This window comes from Penicillium nucicola, assembly GCF_028828085.1.
Source record: "Penicillium nucicola strain IBT 29836 chromosome Unknown utg000008l, whole genome shotgun sequence".
In the NCBI taxonomy this organism is placed as follows: domain Eukaryota; kingdom Fungi; phylum Ascomycota; class Eurotiomycetes; order Eurotiales; family Aspergillaceae; genus Penicillium; species Penicillium nucicola.
In genome coordinates this window covers 212,421-234,656 of record NW_026643132.1, presented here as the reverse complement: position 1 = coordinate 234,656, position 22,236 = coordinate 212,421, and the positions used below count along the sequence as shown (strand labels likewise).

At 49.6% G+C, this 22,236-nt stretch overlaps 9 protein-coding genes across 9 annotated transcripts; 7 read left to right on the top strand and 2 right to left on the bottom strand.

Annotated features, from left to right (window-relative positions):
• Positions 1–932: 932 nt before the first annotated feature.
• Positions 933–2,276, top strand: N7511_007571 (basic helix-loop-helix domain-containing protein; the record flags this gene model as incomplete). Its single annotated transcript, XM_057129948.1, has 2 exons — positions 933–996; positions 1,051–2,276. The coding sequence occupies 2 exons, from the start codon at positions 933–935 to the stop codon at positions 2,274–2,276; spliced, it is 1,290 nt and encodes a 429-aa protein (XP_056981731.1).
• Positions 2,277–2,786: 510 nt separating this feature from the next.
• Positions 2,787–3,793, top strand: N7511_007570 (uncharacterized protein; the record flags this gene model as incomplete). Its single annotated transcript, XM_057129947.1, has 5 exons — positions 2,787–3,031; positions 3,121–3,205; positions 3,255–3,419; positions 3,474–3,581; positions 3,641–3,793. 5 exons carry the CDS (start codon positions 2,787–2,789, stop codon positions 3,791–3,793), a joined length of 756 nt encoding a protein of 251 aa, XP_056981730.1.
• Positions 3,794–4,345: 552 nt separating this feature from the next.
• acuM (gluconeogenesis transcription factor RDS2) lies at positions 4,346–6,263 on the top strand (the record flags this gene model as incomplete). The annotated part of the gene is made up of 7 exons (XM_057129946.1): positions 4,346–4,484; positions 4,555–4,626; positions 4,685–4,716; positions 4,765–5,086; positions 5,140–5,891; positions 5,967–6,163; positions 6,221–6,263. 7 exons carry the CDS (start codon positions 4,346–4,348, stop codon positions 6,261–6,263), a joined length of 1,557 nt encoding a protein of 518 aa, XP_056981729.1.
• Positions 6,264–7,379: 1,116 nt separating this feature from the next.
• On the bottom strand, positions 7,380–10,746 carry N7511_007568 (WD40 repeat domain-containing protein; the record flags this gene model as incomplete). Its single annotated transcript, XM_057129945.1, has 4 exons — positions 7,380–8,925; positions 8,993–9,832; positions 9,881–10,152; positions 10,204–10,746. The coding sequence occupies 4 exons, from the start codon at positions 10,744–10,746 to the stop codon at positions 7,380–7,382; spliced, it is 3,201 nt and encodes a 1,066-aa protein (XP_056981728.1).
• A 1,407-nt stretch (positions 10,747–12,153) lies between these two features.
• On the top strand, positions 12,154–13,005 carry rrg9 (mitochondrial ribosome assembly protein RRG9; the record flags this gene model as incomplete). The annotated part of the gene is made up of 1 exon (XM_057129944.1): positions 12,154–13,005. One exon carries the CDS (start codon positions 12,154–12,156, stop codon positions 13,003–13,005), a length of 852 nt encoding a protein of 283 aa, XP_056981727.1.
• Positions 13,006–13,395: 390 nt separating this feature from the next.
• On the top strand, positions 13,396–16,001 carry N7511_007566 (putative intracellular protein transport protein (Sat1); the record flags this gene model as incomplete). The annotated part of the gene is made up of 3 exons (XM_057129943.1): positions 13,396–13,936; positions 13,994–15,070; positions 15,121–16,001. The coding sequence occupies 3 exons, from the start codon at positions 13,396–13,398 to the stop codon at positions 15,999–16,001; spliced, it is 2,499 nt and encodes an 832-aa protein (XP_056981726.1).
• A 403-nt stretch (positions 16,002–16,404) lies between these two features.
• N7511_007565 (Mob1/phocein family protein) lies at positions 16,405–17,386 on the top strand (the record flags this gene model as incomplete). The annotated part of the gene is made up of 2 exons (XM_057129942.1): positions 16,405–17,086; positions 17,145–17,386. 2 exons carry the CDS (start codon positions 16,405–16,407, stop codon positions 17,384–17,386), a joined length of 924 nt encoding a protein of 307 aa, XP_056981725.1.
• Positions 17,387–17,927: 541 nt separating this feature from the next.
• Positions 17,928–19,974, bottom strand: N7511_007564 (fungal specific transcription factor domain-containing protein; the record flags this gene model as incomplete). The annotated part of the gene is made up of 6 exons (XM_057129941.1): positions 17,928–18,378; positions 18,429–18,764; positions 18,816–18,989; positions 19,040–19,191; positions 19,245–19,745; positions 19,795–19,974. 6 exons carry the CDS (start codon positions 19,972–19,974, stop codon positions 17,928–17,930), a joined length of 1,794 nt encoding a protein of 597 aa, XP_056981724.1.
• An 811-nt stretch (positions 19,975–20,785) lies between these two features.
• On the top strand, positions 20,786–21,906 carry N7511_007563 (F1F0 ATP synthase subunit 5; the record flags this gene model as incomplete). Its single annotated transcript, XM_057129940.1, has 4 exons — positions 20,786–21,091; positions 21,267–21,578; positions 21,651–21,740; positions 21,793–21,906. Coding segments are annotated over 4 exons (822 nt in total), but the record flags the coding sequence as incomplete, so codon positions are not given.
• Between the last annotated feature and the right edge of the window lie 330 nt (positions 21,907–22,236).

Here is a 22,236-nt window from a genome sequence, read left to right as displayed (position 1 = left end):
AGAAGGTCAGCCGTTGAATAATGATAAGCCCAATGAGGAAACTCTGGGAACCTACAATTGTGCGTCCCGAAAAATGGGTAGTATTCTCCGGGAAACCTGACACCTGCACGATCGTTTTGATCGTCGAGCCGTGTAACGTTCCTTAAGTGTTGTGTGGACTCGTTGGACCTCGGTTGGTAGAGCGCCCCAGTTCCCAGGGGGCAGCAAAGCAGACGATCATCCGGCTTGGTTTCGGACGATAGTCGGGATTGCGGGGGCCTAAGGGGGCCCACGGATGATTTAATTGAAAGACCAATAGGGATGGATCAGATTGCCAAAAAAACAAGAACCGCACTGACCCAATAATGGGTGTTTCTGCAGCTCAAGAGTGAGGTGCAGCAAGTAGCATCCAAGTCCCCTCAACGGTTGAAGAACATGCAGAGTACCAAAGCTCTGGAACACAACCGTCGGAAGTCAGTCAGGCACGGGTCACGGGGTCTCCGTTCCCCGGAAGTACAGCTCTCCCCGGAGATACTTGCAAAGACAAGTCAATACCGTGAAAAGCCACGGTGGACGTTTCTGTGCGGCTGTCATTTTGGTATTTTTCGTACTGTTACGTCACTTGAGTTTTGCATGTGATCCTTTGAACCTCCACCTCTTCCCCAGAGTCTCTCTCTCTTGACACATTCTCTCACTTCTCTTCTCTTTACCCTTTCTCTCACTTGCTTCCATTTGTTGCTTTCTTGCGCAACCACTATCGCTTCCCCCATCCCCTCTAACACCTAAACTCCCCTCGTTAGTGGAGTCGGCGATCCTCTGGAACTTTATCGCATAGCGCATACTTCAGAACTGGACCGAGGCATGCCACTTGCATCTTGGCCCGCGCTACTCTTCATTTGAGAGTAGCAGATACCCCCGTTATAAAGACTATCGATAGCGCTGTTTCCCCCACAATGGATGGCCGTGGGACTGAAGTTCAGACTGGACGCACATCACCCCCGTCTGGACCCTTTGGATGTGAGTTTTTTCCGACATGCACCATGCATGAAATCCCTGCTAAAATGAGATAAGATTCCTTTCTCTCTCCCATGGATACCCCATTTGAACAAGCACCCGCTCTTCCTCCGGGTCCCTCTCTCCTTGATGATAATGAATCCAACATGCTCGACAACTTCTTTACTACCATGAATGCGAACCACTTTACGAATGACTTTTGGATGCGACAAGAACATAAAACCGGGTTATCCAACTTGGACTGGTCTGGCGAATTGCCTCCGAACTTCGAAGGATCAACTACCTCCTTATCACAACCATCTTTTCAGCAGCATGGACTGGGAAAAGCAAACGGGGGCATGATGGTCGGAACTCCTACAGGCCAGGACATATTCGCAGCAGCATCCATGCTATATCAGAGCGGCCTCAACGGGCAAGATATTGGGTCCACACTAGCGCAGCAGGCTTTTGCAGGACATCCTATACCGCAAAATGGAACCCACGTAAGCAATGATTCACAGACTAGAAACCTCGGGCAGGGACCGAGTGCTTCTCCGTCTCGGGCCGATGTGCCCACTGGATATCATACATCAGAGATGTTTTTTGACGTCCGGGATCCTATCCCAGCCGACCAGCATCCATCAAGAAAAGCCCGTAGTCTCCGCTGGGGCTCCGATGTCAGTTTTATGGATCAAGGCTATCTTCGCCCACCCGATCAACCTGATGAGGAACAGCGAACAAAGGAACTGCTAGATCATCTGGGTTGCTTTGAAACACAGAGCAGTGCCGCCAACACCCGAGCCCCTAGTCCAGAACGGATCGTCGGCGACCCTGTTCACCGAGGTTCTTTCGCTTCACATTCCATTGGTTCAATCCCGGACGACAGCCTACAAACCCGGAAACGGTCACGAATTATGAAAGAAGAAGTTGACTCCGACGAAGAGGATGGAAGACCTCATTCCAGGAAATCTAGAGGATCTATAAGTAAAGGACGTCGGGTATCAGCAGATATGTCTCGGAAAGCCCGCATTCAACCAGGATCAAAGGCTGCTCGAGAGAATCTCTCCGAAGAGCAGAAGAGGACCAATCACATCCTTTCAGAACAGAAACGCCGAAACCTTATCCGTCAAGGCTTCGAAGATCTATGTACTCTCGTGCCGGGCCTCAGAGGCGGTGGCTTCAGCAAGAGTGCAATGCTCACATCCGCCGCCGACTGGCTTGAAGAACTTCTCCAAGGCAATGATATCCTCCAAGGCCAACTACATGAGCTCAAAGGCATCAGCGGTTTGGTAATGCCAAGATGATAGCCTATAGCAGCCTTCTAAACATATAATCTGGATAGCCCTATCCTTCTAACGGGGCTTGCAAGCGTTTCAGCGAGTTGGAGAAGACCGGCGCGGTTGGCGTTCATTTCGCAGTCCTAGTGACAAGATACCATTTTCTTTCTGCTCTGCATTCTCCGGCTTCCTATTTGCCACCGTCAGTGATATAATATTACCTTTGGTTGATAGGCATCAATACCCTAGTGCATAATTCGAAATATTTCTGAGCTGAAAAACAATTTATACCACTTAAACGGATCTTATAATTATAGCAACTTGAGAAGACTGGTTAGGATTGGAAACAAAAACAGACCTAGCCCTCATTGGAAGTGATATTAAAGGGATCGAATTGGAAGCGAAGATGAGTGAAACTGAATTGAAGGCCTCAATTGGTGAATTACTTCGTAACGCCGTCATCCTCCACCGCCTTGTATTTTGCCGTGTTTGGACGCGTCGACCTCTCCGTTACTTCCTCCCACTGTCTCGCCCAGAATGCCTCCAAAACGAAAGCACAGTGATGATGAAGATCATAATTCCAAGCGCTACGCTTACCTCAAACCCCACGTACGCCATGTCCCTGAAAAGACTATCAAGTCGAAATGGACCACCCTCCCAGAACCCGTTCAAGAAAGAGTTCGCGATATATTTCATTCCCTCGAGCGACCAGTGATCATGCGAAGCCAGAATGAGCGAAAACGCATAGAGGCGCAGGGTGCTGTGCAAGCAGTGGTACGAAAGTAAGTCTGCACGATGTCGCTGGACTTGGCGCAAGTGTCAGCAGCTGGGAGAAACCAAAGCGCTGACCGCTGTCTCTGCATGATATCAGTCTAGGGAAACGCCTTCCACGGATGCCCTTTCCACCCGCAACAAAGGAATCTAACTTTGATTACGAGTCTGCGTTGAATGAGCACGTATGCAACCCGTGATCTGCTAGCAAGACCTCATACTGACATACCTTAGCGTGGCCTCGAATCCAGCTTGGTTACTATGACTGACAGCGTCGACCTTTTGAAAGCCGAAATTGCAAAAGAAGAAGCAGCCCTCGTACGCGACAAAAAAGCGTTGCAGGAAATGGACAAGAACGCCAAACGGGCCGAGACTGAACGAAAACGACAGACGAAGAATGTATGCGACACAATAACTTGCCTCGTTGGTGTTTTTAACTGAATATATGCATAGGAACACCCTGTTCTCCGGAAGCTCGATGCGCTTCCTCAAACCGAGAGCTTCACGTCCTCCAAATTCGCTCTTATCAGTGCGAAGGATAGCCACGCAAGTCTGGACGAGGCAAGTCTTACCTTTGTGTACATGCAGAGCACAGAAACTTACGTCCTGCTCAATTTTAGTTGGACACCGACCCCGAGATTCAAGGACTGATGAAGCAATTGAATGGCCACCTTCAATCCATGCAAAGCAATACTGCGCCGTTCGCGGAGCTCGGTGATGCTATTACCCGATCGCAAGCGGCTTTAGATCTATACTCGCTATCTAATGACTGATCGCCAGTCATTCTGCACCCGCACACATACCAAAATACTACATCCCGCGCAATTCACGTCGACACATGAAGGACCTCGGACCAGGGAAACTCACGCTTGCCGAGACAAGCCACTCGAGGATTACCAAGAGACCGCTTGTCGCGTGCTCAGATCGCAACTTATACGCTGCATAGTGGCACCAGACAGACCTCGTGCGCGGCTGAATACCATTCCTCTCCAAAGAACAATGCAGGAGGGTCAATTCTGGCCGAAGAAATGCAAGGCGCAGTCCAATTAATGCATAGCCAGTCTCAATTTCAGACCTGGAGGGATTTGCAAAACGCACCCGAAGTCTCCAAGCTCAAGATCGCCGAGAAAATCGGAATAAGTCCCAATACAAACTGTTGTACACCTCTCTCTTTCGTAGCACCAAAAAGTAATGCCTCGCCGAGGTGGCGGAAATGCGGAGGAGTTCGGAGGGGCGACTCCGCTTTCTCCATCCTGAACATTTTCGACGTTTCCAACCTCTGAACCTCTGATCTTCTGGTTTGCGGTCTCCTCGATCTATACACAATGACCGAAATGTCGCTGGTCAAGTCCAGATCCGGGGATGCAGGCAAGGATAGCCTCAAGGAACAAACATCTGCGGCCAAGGCTGAAACGACCGGAGGGAGTCATTCCAGCCCGAAGAAGCGCCGGAAGGTGAATCACGGTAAGTTGCCGTTGCACCGCATGCGACAGGGAACTGCGCCTGTGAGAAGCTCTTGGCTAATTTTGTCCAGCATGTGTCTATTGTCGTCGCTCGGTAAGCTTCACCGAGCACTCCACATTTGCTATGCGACAGTCCTATTGCTGTCCTAGGGAATCCTCCCGATAATACTTTTGCTAACTGAATTTGTTCGCGTGGGACAGCATATGACCTGCGATTCGGTACGACCTCCCCCGTTCGCGACTAAACCCTCGAGTTGCGTGTTGCGACTTGCGGAAAATAGCATCAGCTGACCTGCGTGAAGGAACGACCTTGCACTCGCTGTATAAAGCGCAACATTGGTCACCTATGCCATGATGAACCAAGAGAGACTCCAAAGCGCGGACGCGGCGAACACGAACATTCGGCTGCCGACGAGGAGGGCTCGAACAATGATCTAGCTGTGCAAGGCATGTCTAGGAGTGTTGATATAGCCGATTCTACAAGCCAGCAACAGTTTCCTGAAGCCACGATCGGACTTACGCCCTCAGCTGTGAATCCGACTTCCACTGTCTCGTCCGGAAACCTTTCCACGCCTGGCCAGGAGCTCGAGCCCAATTCTCAGAGTAAGTTTGTCGCGAATCTTATGACCCGAGCAACAGCTGACTCTCGGTGACAGCCATGCCATATAATGAATGGGTAGGGGGTCAGAATCAATTCCAGGAGATGCATTCGCTCCATCCGTCTTACATGTTCAATGCGCCAGAAGTGACCAATGAATATAACTTGCTCGGAGACTTCCTCAGTAACAGTCTGTTAGATGACGGTGCGATGTTCCAAAACCAGGACATGCCCGGGGTCTACACCGACTCGACGTTGATGAACTCCATGAATGGCTTAGGGATTCCAAATGGCTTACCTCCACCGGCGCAGCTTCCACCACCGGCGCAAAGCCATATGCCACAGGGAGACACAATTCAAAGACCAACCTCAACCGTGGGCAACGACAAAGCCCGGGAAACTTACTACATGACGGCCGCCGATCCTGCAGGAACTGACCCACCAGAGGAACGAATGAACAAACTCCTCAAGGCTAAATACGATGCAGGATTATTGAAGCCATTCAACTATGTCAAGGGATATGCGAGATTAAATCAGTACATGGAGAAGCACATGCAGCAAATATCTCGGCAAAAGATCTTACGACAGCTTGACAAGTTCCGGCCAAAGTTCCGAGAACGCATGCAAAGCCTGACTGATATCGAGTTGATCCTTGTTGAGATGTGGTTCGAGCGGAGCTTGATGGAGTATGATCGCGTGTTTGCCAGTATGGCTATCCCCGCCTGCTGTTGGCGTCGGACAGGCGAGATTTTCCGTGGCAACAATGAAATGGCACAGCTTATTGATGTCCCCATTGAGGGTCTGCGAGATGTGAGTATTTACCTAGGGCTGCTTAGCTGGTCTCGTGCCCTATATCAGAACTTACTAACAGGGTTTGTTTCACAGGGCAAGCTCGCTATCCACGAAATCATTGTTGAGGACCAGCTAGTGAGCTACTGGGAAAAGTTTGGTGCTATTGCCTTTGACAATACGCAAAAGGCTATGCTCACCAGCTGCACACTCAAGAGCCCCAACCCCAACTCAACGGGTGATGGTATTAATTGTTGCTTCTCATTCACCATCAGACGTGATAACCACAACATGTAAGTCATAACTCAACGTTTTTCTGGCTTTTGTGCCAGGCTAATCACTCTGTATAGTCCATCCCTCATTGTTGGCAACTTCCTCCCTATCGACAAATAACTGTTGTCAAAAGACACTGGTATTAACGGTGCTTTTTGGTTTTTTTTGTTCGACTTTCTTTTCTTTTCTTTTTTTTTTTTTTTTGGTCTTTTTGATTCCCCAAGGGTTGGCTGTATCTTCAACAAAATGTCCAGTACCACAATAAACAGTCTCAGGCAATCGTGTCTTTTTCCTTCATATTTTCCTTGTGTAATATATACTTGCAACCCATCTGATGAGCTTAAGCATTGAAGGTTTGGTAGATACCAGATGGAGGAGCTGAGTAGCCAACAAGTTGGAACTTGTCTACTGGCTGTCCACGTAAGTTGCCGCAAACTGTTCATTCAATATCGACATGTCTCTTTTGTCTCTTTGACTAAGTCAACAAAGACTAGTCAGTGATCAGGGGTCCAATTGCCCCATGTACTGACCTCGACGGCGCTATCACGAATGGGGATTCTATAACAGCGAAAGGACCTTTTCAAACCTATTCTGGAGGCCAAAAAAGAATCCTCCGGGCAAAATGATTCGGCAGTCATGGCCATCTCTTGGTCAAGCATGGGTTCGTTCAGAAGGCGGATGCTTTTGATTATCCGTACACAAGCTAGCTTATATCAATTAAGTCATATTGTGACACCTAGTGGGCACATTTACGAGTAAAGAGCTGTTTGTACTGTCATTTTTATGTTATAATTGATTTGTCTTCAAGGCGGTATTCAAGAACATTTGAAATTGTATTTTCAGTAATATGTTCTAGAGAGTATCAAAGGAAGAAGTTGCAATTTCGAATATAGCAAGACAGCCTGTGGCCACTCACGGAATGGTAAATATGGGTATCATCAGAAGGTCAATGATCTCTAGGAAATCAGTGGGAGGTAAGTAGAAAGAAATAAAATGGCCCAAGCCACTGACCACTCAGTGGATGATGCATATGATATATGTGTGCAAATTGCAGGAAGATAAGGGAAGAAAATGATTTCAAGAGAATGCAATGGCGAACAAGTCAGTCCACAGAAATAGAAACATCAAGTGAAGGTAAAGGAAGATGCCGTGAAAATGCACGGCCTTGAAAAGAAAACTCCAAGGTTGCAAGGCCTCTTTCTGAGGCATGATAGGAAAATTTGCAGAATGTGGGCGTTAATCATCTCCATTTGCTGTGGCATCGTATGAACGGCTCCGTGAAACTTGGCGTACCACTCTATGCTGCAATGAGGGAGTCGATGGCATATAGCGGGGCGTCTGGGGCGACTTCAATGACCGGGAGGAATGATTAGACCTCTGATCCATGTCTCTGCCGCTGCTATCGGTCTCTGTTTCTCCACTTTCATCGCTACTGAGCCCACGACTGGTGACAATACGAAGGGTCAGGCTTAGCTCCCGCTCGAGCTCTTTCTGCGCCTGGATGTCTTGCGTGGAACCGTTGAGTTTCTTGCGGTAGGCCCGGAGAGTGCGGCACACCTGCTCGGTGGACATATCCAGACTGCCAAATTCGCTCCGTGGTGTTGTTTTGGCACGGTTTCGGAAGTCCATCGATGTCCGCCGGTTATTGTTTCTTGAGCTGGTCGGCTTTTTGGGCACTGGGGCCCTGGATCGGGGGCTCACGGGTGATGGTGAACGACGGCTTCTATCCAGTGAGGTACCAGGTGAGGGAGAGAGACGGTTTGGGAAAGATGAGGTTTCGGAGACAGAGTGATTCTTCAAGGAAGATGGTGCTAGCGATAGCCTAGATATCTTTCTCGTTAGAGTCGGCGAGCGTTGGCGTATCGGTGTTGGAGTCGCTGGGTTAGGACTGTCAGGACGTTGAAAGCCGGCTAACTCGCTGCGGGAAAGAACTTTTCTGAGAGGAGGTTTGGCCGCGGTGATTTCTTTGGCAGGAGTATCGTCATCGTCTCGTCCGTTCTGAAGGAGTTCCGGCGATATTTGCTGCTGAACGGACAGGTTCCATATCATTAAAATACCATCCATGCCAGCACTAACTACTGTGCGCTTAGGTGTTCCCTCAGGCTCATTCGTGCGGTCCTCCAGAAGGAGCACATCTGTCACGCCTTCTGTATGGCCAAATTCGCCTGTCAGAAGTTGATCTCGCTCGAGATCATAGACACGGAGAGATTTGTCAGTGGTCGAGACACCAATAAGAATCTTCGGAGTCTGGCCTGGTATCTCCGATGCAACTTTCAACGAGCCCATGATCACTGCATCAGTAGTCTCTGAATCCGATGCCTTAAAAGAGTGCAAATGGCGCCCTGAAGGTATGTCGAACTTGGAGATACAGCGATCCATAGTAGAAACGTACAGGATGCTCGAGTCATCTGGGCAGAGTGTCATTGAGACAGGGGAAGCCTTGAGGGTTATGACTCTGGAAACGAGGTAGGCAACAGATGTTCCACCCTCCACTTCTCTTGTTGCCCGATCTCTTATAAGAACAGTGCGGTCTGCTGAGCATGAAAGAAGTTTTTCGCCATCGTCGATGAAGAGTAATTTTCCGACAGCACCAACGTGGTCATCCATAGTTTGAATCAATTTCAATTCGGCGTCTCTCTTCTCAAATAGTTGCACCATTCGATCACGGCCGGAACTGGCCACTAGCCAGGAATCTGACGTTTCTTGGATGGCCAAGTCTGTGATCTCCCCGCCATGGGCGCGAGCTTGGCTGACACATGTCCAATCGGCATTCGAAAGAAGTCTAGATTTACGAGTCAGTCAAAGAACTTCTGCTATACTGCGAAATTGTACTGCAAAGTGTCACATACCTAAGCACACCGAACTTGTCACCTGAAACAAACCAATTCGCGCTTTCCGCAGCCCTCAGAACTTTGAGCTCGTTTGCAGAAACCTCCTCTTCGCTTCCCGAAAATTGATCAAGGTCAATTGCTTTCGATGCGCGGCACTTTCCCTGGGCATCCCAGAAATTCACAGAGCCATTCCGAGACCAGGAAAAGAAATCTGCAGAGAAGTCATTGGGGAGCTTCATATGGCAAATTCCGAGAATAGGATCTCGATGTGCCTGCATGGAAGACTCTCCATTCTCCTGCTCACCCTCCTCGCGCAAAGTACTGATTGGATATATGTGGATTTCACGGGTGGCTTCAACAGTGACCAAGTGCGAGTTCAGAGACCCCATGCAGGTAATTGCAGGTGCCTTGCTTTTCTTGTCAATGACACTTTTATCAATTCTGGTAGGAGAGGCTGGCCTGTTCGAGTTGCAAGATCGCAAAGCTTCGAAAGACAATCGCTGCATCTGCCTTCCACGCCCACCGAGCCAAACCGATTCTTGGTCGAAATCAATGGCCACGGATGTGATGCTAAAGCCAGTTTGTTTGACTGTGATCATCTTTTGAGAATTCTCCCGATCATCGAGAAAGCAGACTGCGCCTGAATCCGTACCAATCACAGCCTCGTGGTCGGAGATGCTACTGACACAGGTGAACGAACTATCGCTGAGTGCGCCTAGTAGACAATTCCTTCCAGAAAGCGCTTTTGGGGCAGGGTTGGGTGAGGGTCCACCTCCGTCAACATTCAAACGCGATTTGGTGGGAGATATAGGTCGCATCGATGGAAGACGCCAAACTTTGACATGCCGCACGCCGGTCCTAAGTTACAGTTAGTCACATTGTAAGTACTATCATTATCAAACATACGTGACCAGACTTTGACCAACCCAGCACATGTCTTTGATGATCGAAGTGCACTTGTTCGCAGAATGTAGCTTGGCTGATCCATTTTTGAGATTGATTGTCCAGATGAAAAGGAACCCATCATTCGGGTTTCCGAGGGTCGCCAAATACTGGGAACTGGGGCTAAATGCGAGACTGCATACACCAAATGTATGCTCATTCAGAATCGATAGCGGTATATCTGGCAAAGCATCCTTTGCCGTCGAAAATATCAGAACTCGAGGGTTATAGCCCGTCTGGAATTTGTTAGCTGTGCCTCAAACCCTGGCCATGTATTATGCACGCACCTCTCCTACCGCAAGGAATCTTCCATTAGGGCTGATCGAGACACTTGTGACTGCTTTGATTCTTTCTCTCGAGGACCATCCGCGGGGGCTACCGCTTTCGCCAATATCGCTGGACGGTGATCCATTGTGAATATTAATATGCGGATTAGACCTGATGTGAGATAGGGAGCGCGCCCTGGGGTCCGGGGTTGCCGGTGGAGTTGATTGATTGTAAAAAGAAGTTGCAGGATTAAGGCTGGTCGCGGAGGGCCGCGCTCGGAAGAAGCGCTGGCTTAGGTTGGCATCCTCATCTAATTCTGCGAGCACAGCAGCAGATCCAGCGCACAGCGCAAAGCTCTTACTCTGGTCGTGGCTTGAGAACCCATTGGGGGACGTGGTTGTGGTGCCGATAACTGTTTGGAGGGACAAGGAGGAATTGTGGGAGGTTTTGCTGGCAGATCGTGTACCCGGTCTCAGGATTGGAGAATTCGAAGGAGTGATTTTGAGTGATGCGCCGGGGCCAGCAAGCTTGCTTTTCGCACTGAGGGGGGCGGTGGTAGCCATGTCCTTGGTGGCTGAGGTCGGTATTTCAAGATCCCCTGAGTGCGCGGGGTATTTTCATATCAAAATGAAGGCGCATCTGTCGAGCAGCTCGGTGAGCGCCAATAAAATTCAGAGATGTGTGGGTTGCAAGGTTGAAGGAGCGTTCAGGAGAGGTTGGCCAGTGTGGGAAGACCGGGGTCGAATTAGTGGGGGTAGCTAAGTTGGAGCTGTGATCAGTACTGTACTGTAACGGTTCCTACAGGTCCACCGGGCTAGAACTCACTTCAAAAGAGTGTAAGGGGCTTGTGGAAGGTCAAAAGAAGAGAGCAAACAACAAGCTCATTCCGCGCTAAACAGCGGATCATTCCAGACGATCTGAGGAATCCGAACCTTGGGTCTTCCCCTGTCAAATTCTGGAGATCTCAAGACTGCCGCGCGTGGACTGTATGAAGTGCAGGAAGGAAGTGGACAGGCGAGGGTCTCACTGGTCTTCAACCAAGGAGCTGAGAGGACTTCTTGCTGGAGACCTCGATGTCAGCCCCTCGATCGGCGAAAAATCGCGAGATGAACGGTGGGTCGAGTGTACTGGTCTCTCGCACTAAGCCATCCTTTGGCTCAATTCCAAACACCAAGTGTACCAAGCGTGTCAGGTGTGCCAGGTGTCCTAGGTATGCCTGGTGAGTTCTGTAGGTGACTCGGATGGGAAAAGATGGTAAAAGTCTCGAGGGTGTGTTGCACGTGCTCTACTTATACTTCCCAGTTGCTCGTGCTACTTCTACCCTGCATCACACTTCTTTGCTCAACATTTGATCCTTTTGAATATCGGATATTCTTTGAGAACGGTCTAAGGAGTGTCGGCCTCTCTTTCTCTCAAGTCGACCTGTCTTTGTGATACCGCACCTTTGCTCTCCCGCTGAGAAACAAAGCCGAGCTATAATAAGCCATTTCACTTGACTGGTCGGTGCTACCCGGTCTAGCCTAGCAATTGCAGATGTCTAATATACAGTATACAGTAGGCTAGCTTGTATCAAAATACTACTCTATGGAAAGCTAATATCGAAGGTTATGCAACTTGACATATATATGCCAACCACGCGTTTGCATACAAATATATATCCCCCAACACTTTGCTCAAGATACCCCCAGGTTTGTCTTTAAATTTACTTCCAAGAAACATCTTCGAAAAAAAGCCAAGAATGTTATTTGAGGTCGTCCTTTCAAAGAAGTGAAGCGCGTCTCTGGCAGACTGGAGAAGTATAACCAAATTACCTGATTTGGTCTAGCGTCAACTTAAGGATCTGGCTGCCTGAACCACAAGGCATTCAAAATCAGTTAGTTATCTTATCGCCACCATATTTTCTTGACTTCCTCTCCCATCTAATTCAACTCCTTCCATATCTTCATATATGTGATTGTTTTGTTGTCACTATGGCGATTATTTGTGCTGCATCAGCAACGCTGGCCCTGCCAGCCGTCATGCGTAATGTCTTTCGCTCCCAGTTCGCCAGTGACTTGGCCTCTTCGACGATCCCCTACCGTTTCGCCTCTTGCCCTTCCTTTTCCTCCTCAAAGCACCGAGCATTCAACTCGGGTCCATACTTGCGTGATTCTGAGAATGAGCGATCGGAGCAGACGACTCCCGAGTCATCGGTCACCAATGCCGCCACACCTTCCGGCAAGCCAAGAAAGCAATTATCTGGCCCTCCGCGCACCAACAATGGATGGAAGCCGATGAAGAGTCACCCAAGAAAACCAGAAAATGAAGTCAAGAGAAGCGACAGAGAGCGCAAGGCATTCCGCACAGAGGCTCGCAAAGAGGCTCGCCAGGAAGGTCGAACCGACCCAGGCAAGGACTCGCACTGGAACAAAGACTCAAAGTTGACATCAAATGGAAAGAAACATAAGAAGGAGAATTGGCAAATCCAAAAAGCCGCCTTAGAAAAGAAGTTCCCTCAGGGTTGGAACCCACCCAAGAAGCTCTCTCCTGATGCGCTCGATGGAATCCGTCATCTACACGCGAAAGCGCCTGAGCAATTCACAACGCCTGTACTTGCAAAGGAATTTGAGGTGTCCCCGGAAGCTATTCGCCGAATTTTGAAGAGCAGATGGCAGCCATCTGAAGACGAACAGGAGAGCCGGCGCCAGCGATGGGAGAAGCGACACGATCGAATTTGGAGTCGTATGGCTGAGCTTGGTCTCCGCCCTGAAACCAAGCGTACGAAGCCCATTTCAGATGCTCGAGTGTTGTATGGCGACAAAGACAACGGCGGACGCAAGTAGACGTACCTTCCGAGGTTGTATGATATAATTGGGTTGCATCACTGTACAATACATAATAGCGTATCTTGTTTTTTTTTTTTAAATATGGACAATAATCACTCAAATTACTCCAAAATTCTCCAAAAATTGTTCTCTGTTTCACATGCCCTTTGGCATTTTGACATGTTGATACCCCAGTTGGGACATTGACGTATGAAGTTCGGGGGTGGAGCAAGGCCCGCCACGCAACTTGATCCGATCCTCGACAACCTTCCGACTCTTCACATCAACCAACATGCATTCGAGTTGACAGAATGCTCATGTCGGCCAATCTTCTACCTCGAATGACCTACAGCTCACCGTGCCGACTTGCAATTCCCTAGATCTCGACTGCCCGCATGCTGACGCGCCATGCCCTCCAACATCCAGGTCTTCGTGAAATGGAAGGACCAAACCATATTTGCAGGGGAAGACGTGGAATGTACCATCACGTTCAAGAACGTAGCTGATACTGGCGTTGACTCCAGTGTGAGCGAAGGTGGTCAACATTCACGGAAGCTCTCTCGAGTGGCGAACCACACGGCCAACTCGAATTCGGACTCTTTCTTTGGACTCAAATCACCCCAGGCCTTGTTCTCTGGTCGAAGATCCTACTCTATCAGCTCACAGCGAAAGCCTTACCACCGAACGGCCTCTTCTTTAACAAATCCGCACGTTGGCTCACATAGCTTCCCCCCGAATAGCAGCCCCTCTACACCGCGCACTTGGCAACCAGGTCACAGCCACAAACGATCAGTATCCATTCTCTCCATTGACAGCGAAGGCCAGACCGATCCGACACCTGCACCACATCAATATAATCGACCGAAGCCAGTCAGGGGTCATGGGCGCTCGGCCAGTCTTCAGGTTCTCCCTAGGAGAAACAATAGCTATGAGGACTCCTACAAGAAAGGTAAGATCGGATAAGCTGAAGCGTCATGAATTGAGACTAATGTGCATCTCATTCTAGTGAGGTCCCCCACCCATGCTTTCCCTTTCCCATTGGCAGAAGCTCCAAGCGAGCATCCCAATGGCAATTTGACTGTAAATACCGCCAATTTGGGGCGTCGCAGTCGGCCTGGTTCTCTAGCGACAAGTCCAACAGGACTCGTGGAGCCAATACGACCACCTGCCCGACGGTCACAACCACCTCCTATGGAATTTAAGTTTCCAGCCGCGCCTCCTCCTGAACCAAGTGCCAACCTCTCAGCGCGCACTCCGTCCCCCAAATCGGCAACAACAAACGGTACTACATCTACCGGGGGAAAACCGAATGCTAGGGAAGCGCCACTGACAGCCCCGGCACACCAACAGCTGACGAGAATCATTTCGGCCACTAGCGCAAATGGGAGCGCTCGCAGCAGTGGAGAATTCTTCTCCGTCAGTGACCATTCGACTGAAACGCTCGGATCAGAATATACAGCATACTCGACGCAAAGTGCGCGAGTGCCCCCATCCGCACGACATGCGCGACATTATTCAAGCGTGGTGACATCTCCACTCAAGGCACCTGATAGCCATGCGCTGCTCATGGGCTATGCGCAGGTCAGCGCCTCTTTTACGGTTGATGGATCTTTAGTCAATCAGTCAGCATTCGAGGAAGTCAAGCGAAAAGGAGTTGTTGGTGGCCAACCAGGTCCAGGTGGTATTCCTGGACGACCAGCAACCCCCGAACGTCCACGTAAGACCGGTGGGTTCTGGGGAGCGTTTAAATGGAACACCATTGAAGAATCGATCAACGGTCTTCTCCCCAACAATGAACTGGATGGCCTACGAGAAATGCGTGGCGTGTCATCCTCTCGTTCCATTCCACTCCTATCGACTTCGCAATCACTGCTTTTTGTCGACCTTCGATTAGCGCCGGGGGAGGAACAATCATATTCCTTCTCTTTCGCCCTTCCGAAAGGACTCCCGGCGAGTCACAAAGGGAAGGCAATCAAAATCTCATATAATTTAGTTATTGGAACTCAGCGGCCGAGTGGAGCCAATGAGCCTCAAAAGGTCAACCGCATCAATATCCCATTCCGTGTTTACAGCGGCGTTAATGGTGAGTGATATTCAAACATCAACGTGCAAATTGATATTAATCGTGTTCAGACAAGGGAGATATCCTTGGTCATGACCTGATGTCGCCTTATGTGCTTCTCAGAGATGAGGCGAAGGTGCAAAAGGTCGGTCCAACAACACCAGTTGGTTCCAAGAACCAGAGCATCAGTAAAACCCATCATTCTGCGACCGATTTCTTAGGATACGTGGACGAAATTCTGGAACAACGCGCGCGTTCTAATACGCTTTTCCCACCTGGCGCTCTCTCTTCGCGGCGATCTAGCGTTGAGGGACTCCCGCAAATGCTGACCTGCAAGGATATTATTGATTTTGCGATCCTTCGCAGTAACCAGGCAATCAATTCTCGTCGTAGTCCCAATCGCTTCGAGATTGCCCGCGAGGGCCAGCGAATTGCGGTGGTGGTCTTGAATCGACCGGTTCACCGACTCGGAGAGACCATCATTGCTACCATGGACTTTGGCAATGCTACAATTCCATGTTATGCAGTCAGAGCCTCATTAGAGACCTCTGAGAAAGTCACACCCACTCTGGCTATTCGTTCCAATGCAAGCATCCACCGCACTACTCGGAAGATTCATGCATCTTTGTTCGAAAACACACTCCATGCTACTCGAGTAGCGTTCAGTCCGGCTATTCCTATTGCAGCCACGCCTACCATTCTCACCAGTGGGGTGACCCTTGATTGGGAACTGCGATTCGAGTTTGTGACCTCCGGTGGTCGGGGCCATCAGGGTCCCAGCCCATCGGGCATTCGCTTGCTGGAGACCCTGTCGTCAGATGAACGCGGCAAGCTACTATCTGCCACGGATCATCTGAACTGTGAGTCCTTTGAAATCGCCATTCCTCTCACCGTTTACGGAGAGACCATTCGAGAGCGGCAGCCCGAAGAGAATGAGGGCTACGCGATTTAGCGCTCTCGAGATGTATACATGTTTTCTGCCGTGCAGGTGTCTTATTTGTCTGACTTTGAAATATTCCCCTGAAGACTCGCAAAGAATAGTCTCCGGAACCAATGTATAATGGAAAGAAACTAGCTTCGTAGCTCACATAATGCTATAACTTGACTTCGTTGATGTCTGTATACGGAGGCGGTCACTGGGGCAACCCAGCCACTTATCAGCTGAAGCACGATAACACTGCTACACTTCCTCATCTCAACCTCGAAATCATCATTCCACAAGGTACAGAGAGCATTCCGGACTGCATCCTATCTCGAAGGACACAACAATTCTAACACTGGAATGTAGGCACGACCGCGATCAGCGCAAACCCCGCCGCAAAACCCCCCCCTACAAACCAGCGCCCTCTAAGACGATGGCTTCGTTCATCACCACAATGTCTGTCCCCGCTCCTCCTTCTGTTCATTTCCCTGCCTGCGAGCTTGTATCTCGGTCATCGTCATCCCAATCCTCTGCTACCAGCCCTTCCTCCCTGTACAATACCACCCGTACTTCCCATCTGCCCCTCCTAGAACCCCCCTCTTACCTTTCGTCTGCTGTGCGCGCTCTCAAGCAAGGCTATTGTGGACTGACTCCTCCTAGTAATGCTCGTACCAGAGCTCCGTTCAAGCCCCGCTCGGCGGCTAAGGGTACGAGTAGTTATCAACTCCGACAGTTCGCCGAAGCTACTCTTGGAAGTGGTAGCTTGCGCAAGGCTGTGAAGCTGCCTGAAGGCGAGGACCTCAATGAATGGCTCGCAGTCAACAGTCAGTTCTTCGCAGTTGCTTTAGTTTGGCTGGATGGTGTCGCTAATGTCATTGTTTCTCTAGTTGTCGACTTTTACAACCAGATCAACCTTCTCTATGGCTCAATAACTGAGTTCTGCTCACCACAGACATGCCCTGAGATGAAGGCGACGGATGAGTTCGAGTATCTGTGGCAAGATTCAGAAAACTTTAAACGACCAACTAAGATGTCAGCGCCGGATTATATCGAGCATTTGATGGCCTGGGTCCAGAGTAATGTCGATAACGAACAGATGTTCCCCAGTCGAATTGGTATGTTTCAAGATCCAATTGAGTTGTTACTCCGTGACTTACCATGTTTTCTCTCCAGGCGTCCCATTCCCCAAGACTTTCCCCAGTCTTCTTCGCCAAATCTTTAAGCGTCTATATCGTGTCTATGCCCACATCTACTGCCATCATTATCCGGTAGTAGTACATCTCGGCCTGGAACCCCATCTCAACACCAGCTTCAAGCATTACGTTCTGTTCATCGACGAGCATAAATTGGCCAGCGGAAAGGACTTCTGGGGACCACTGGGTGATTTGGTCGACAGTATGTTGCGCAGCGACTGAGCTTGCGCGTGGAATTCGGATTGCATCTGATCTTCGCGAAATGACACGGGGGGACTGGGGATCTCGGCGTTTCGGGTGCGGTGCATACATACGTTATCATATTTCAGCTCGTGGCGTCTGGGGTTTATCCTAATGCCGACTTTGAATTCATGAATATTTTCTACTTTAGTATGGCACACTCTAAATAAAAATGACCTGTGAACATGGCGTACTTGTGCTCCAGTCATGATTGTAGACTAGCGGTGTCTAGATGCATCGAGGCCAGGTTATATACGCAGTACTGGGATTGGTTCGTCGAATCGTGGCTGCAGTTCTAGCCCTAATTGGCGAATCGCGAAACAAATAGGTCAACATCTGGAAGGATCCAGATCCTTGTCTTTCGAACATGTGGCTACGATATACTATATACACTTGACACTGTCGTTGGGTCAATTGTCTTGACCCTCATATTCGGACATTCTGTCATAGAACATGAAGCCAATTCACCAGCAAACAAACGAACACAACCAAGCCTTGTCAATAGGCTAAACAAGCACCAAGGTCATAATGGCCAGGCTGCAGCGTCACTCTCAACCTTATGAGCCCCACCAGAGCGCGACAGTACATCTCTCAAGACAGCCACGGTATCACTTGGCAGTGAAGTGTTCTCTTTCAAAGTCGTTAGTTGCACAAGCCGAAACAGTCCTTTCGCAAACTGCCATCGGCGACCGAGGGCCCGAAGGGTGATTACAGTATCTGTAAAGAACCTTTGGTTTTCGACATCTTCCAGATCTTCAAATAGAGTGAATAGCGCAGTCGTAGCGTACTGCATTGCTGCAATGGGCATACACTCCACTGGCCAGAGAGAGCGGAATTGATTGAGAATGCAGCCGATATGGCGGGCTGATGCTGTTCGTAGTCTCTTGATGCGGTCATTTGTTGTTATTTCGTCTCCTCTCATGATTGGTGTTATGAAGCCGAATATGAGTATGATTGTATTGTGGTAGCGCATGCTTTATCGGTCAGTGTCATTGCCCATGAACCGACATGAAATCTCACTAACTGCATCTCCATGACACCCGGCGTTGACGCATATCCCAGTTGGATGCATCGTGGAAGGTTCTTGGCCCAGCTCTCCAAGCGTTGGTGGAAATTATTGATGACCTCAGGATCGACTCTCATTATCGTCTCGCCATCAAACAGATGATTGCAAATTTCCCACATGATCAGCCCCTGTACAAACAGCGCATTTTTCAAACAGTTTGTATGAGCAGCGACGGGCCCGCCTTGATGAGGATATGGCGTCCAAGAGTCTTCGAGGTCGTGGTTTTCAGGGAAATATTCGAGCGTGGTGGGTTTCTGGATGATGGTTGGTTTCTGGAGGCTTAGAATGGAACCGCTGCATAGTGTTAGCACAGCTAAGGGTTGCACGTCTTGCAAGCTCACTGACGAATAATGACTGAATAAACCAAAGATTGCAGTATCAATTGACCTTGCCATTTCTTGGGACTGTTCATTGGCTTCACATATCATTTCATGTCGGTGGTTCATAGCATAACTGAGGCAGTCTGCTATCTTTATCAGGTATTGGGAGCTGAGTTTATCCTTGCCCTTAATACAGGCACTGTAGAATCAGGTTAGAGCGTAAATGTCAAAAGAAGAGACTCGGCCTACATGGTATAGATGTCTCCCCATGCTTGAAGTGTGGTAAGGCATAGTCGATCTTTTTCTAGTACCAGGTGCTGCATAGCTTCTTCTAGAAAGTGTTCACCTCGGGTACTGGGATCATCAGGTATGGCAAATATTTCAGGATAGTCGGAGTAAAACTTGAGGAGAAATTGTCAATTAGTATTCAAGGGGAGAAATAAGGTATACACACACATGCACAAGATAGCATGATGTTGACCAGCAACGGCGAACAGAAACGAGAGCTCTTATTGCCAGTTCTCATATCCGCTAGGAACAACTCACGGTCAATCCAATTCAAAGTACCGTGCTGCCAAGTGAAATAGTGAGAGACAAGGTGTGAAACGAAGAAATCATCGTTTGTAACAGAGGTCCACGGCCGCGCAGGTACCTCATAGAGAGGAATATCTGAGATACGCCTCACATCCATGAATCTTCTCGAAGAGGACGTTGGACTCTTGGTCTGGATATTGTGCGGAGGACTTGTATTCCGATTCTCATTCATGGATAACCGGATCTTGTCCATCGATGCGTTGCTTCGAATTAAGTTGAGAATGCCCGAAACTTGTCGCTCATCGTCATCTCGAAGAACCTCCACCAATCGTTCAAAAAGGTTCCGGTCCTGCTCTAGGGATTCGATTTTACGTTTGAGGGTGATGCGTCGACGACCATCATTGTCTGCGTTGATGACGCACTGAGTGTTTGCTTTTTGACAGGGCTCACAAGGCTCTCCTCCAACACACTGATGGTGTCAGCACGGACTTTGATGCTTGTGACGGGGTGCAGACTTTCGACTTGCGTTTCTGACAGGCTTCGCAGGCCGTGGTTGCTTTCTTTGCTCGAGATGAATCGGTCTGATGAACCGTTGAATCGGAGACCCTCGTAAAGGGCAACCTCGAGCCCTTTGCGTCTTTGGGGGGCATCTTGGTCAAACAGAAAATGATCCGAGACGTGTCAGTAGGAAGATGGCCGAACTTATCAGTAACTATACCCAGTGGCAGAAATGAATATCCACATCCACCGGCCGCCTACCACGCCCCACGCGAGGTTGCCTCGCGTCTATTGGATTGATCTGGACATTAGGCTCTATTCAAGCAAATAGCGAAGAGAGTCGATCAAGCCCCATCTGTATCTTCGGACAAGTTGCGTGAAACCTGGCCCACTGCTGACAGCCACTAGACAAGACATTATCATTGCTCGTCACGAATTTAAGCCACCATGACGCGAGCTCGGCTGTAGTTTCTTTTGTTTGGGGCAATTAACCCTGATTTTGAAAAGGAGATTGATGCAAAAAACCGGATTCTAATTCACTGATCGGGAATCGAGGAGTCTGTACCCCTGCTAGTGGGCACGGCACGACCGTTCATTTGGCCCATACCAGTAAGTCTGGGCCGAACAATGCCCACTTAGTCTTGAATGACTGCCTTTGATCATGTGCCGTGGCATGCTGCCCATTTCAGTAATCATTGCAAGCCCATTGAAGACTACTAAGGTAAGTTATTGTCTGGAGGCGTTGCATGGGGGTTTGATGCAGGGATGATTCTCAGGGAACTTTGGCCCCGCTAATCAAAGGAGAGGCAGGCAGCGACGATCACATTGTTATAAGCGCTCTAGCCCTCGACGAAATCTCCGATTGGCATTGAATTAGGGCGGCTGACGGTGGTTGTTTGTTGCCGTCAGCCAAGGCCAGCCATGGCACGTGACCAATAGGAGATTACCTCAGCTCTGAGTCAGCGAGTGGTACCACGTGATCCGGGAAGAAGTCGGACCTCGTCTCAACCTGCATCCTTGACGAAGAAGCACTCCGAACGTCGGTATCTCCAACCACTACCTTCTCTCCCCCTCCTTGAGGCTCTTCTCCCTGCCAATTGCACAATGATGTCCTCTCGCTTCGCCCGCGCTGGCCTGCGTGCCACCCAGCAGTTCTCCGCTCCTCGCACAGCCGCCGTCAACGGCCTGCGGTCCTATGCCACCCCGGCCCAGGATGTCCGCCCTCCCGTCGCCCTGTTCGGCGTTGATGGCACCTACGCCACTGCTCTGGTATGCACCTCCATTGCCTTTTCAGCTTTCCTTCGCGACCGTGTCCTTTGTCGCGACTTCCGTCTTCCCCCGAAGCCCCTCCGAGGGCTCTACCCCCTCGTGTTGGAATCAATCTTGAATCTTCATCAAAGCGCTATACCGAATTAGGATCTCCCTCTAACACCCTTTTGCTTAGTACACTGCTTCCACCAAGTCCTCTGCCCTCGACCAGACCGCTCGTGCCATCGCCAACCTCGGCGAGACCCTCCAGGCCGACAAGAAGCTCGGTGGCATCCTCAGCGCCCCTACCCTGAGCAACGCCGACAAGGCCTCCATCGTCCAGGAGCTCGCCAAGGTCTCCGGTGACAAGGGTGAGATCCTCAAGAACTTCCTCGAGACCCTTGCCGAGAACAACCGTCTCGGTTCCCTCGAGGGTGTCTGCGAGAAGTTCGCTACCCTCATGAGCGCTCACCGCGGTGAGATCGAGCTCAACATCACCAGTGCCCAGGTGCGATAATTCTTAAAGCTCAGTTTCTGAGTAACCACAAAAAGAAGAAAATGACAATCTAATTGTTTGCAGGAGCTCGACACCAAGACCCTCAACCGTCTCGAGAAGGCCGTCTCCAAGTCCGAGTTCAGCCAGGGCAAGAAGCTCAAGGTTGTTGCCAGCGTGCGTACATCAATTCTATTGTCTGTTGACCAAAACTAATGAACTGCCACAGGTCAACCCCGACCTCCTCGGTGGTCTCGTCGTCGAAGTCGGTGGCCGCAGCATCGACCTGAGCGTTTCCTCCAAGATCGCCAAGATGAACAAGGCTCTCACCGATGCCATTTAAATGTAAATTAGCCTGTGTTTGGGGGGATGTTAGACTAGCATATCGTCCCGGATGAACGGTAGCGTTCGTGGAAGGGACAGCGGGATTTTTCAGATTCCCTTGAATCCTTCATTTTGTTTTGTTCTCATTACCTGTCAATTGCACAAATTCATCCACTATTGAGATAGTTAATCGTAGCGTGGAGTAAATGAGTACATTGAGAATTGCTGATATAGCTAAGTTACTAGCTACTGTACAGCTTAAATCAACTCGTACTTTCGATAACTTACATACTACCAAGAGAACCAACGGGAAAGATATGCGCTGACTGATTTTCAATTGTCTAGTAAA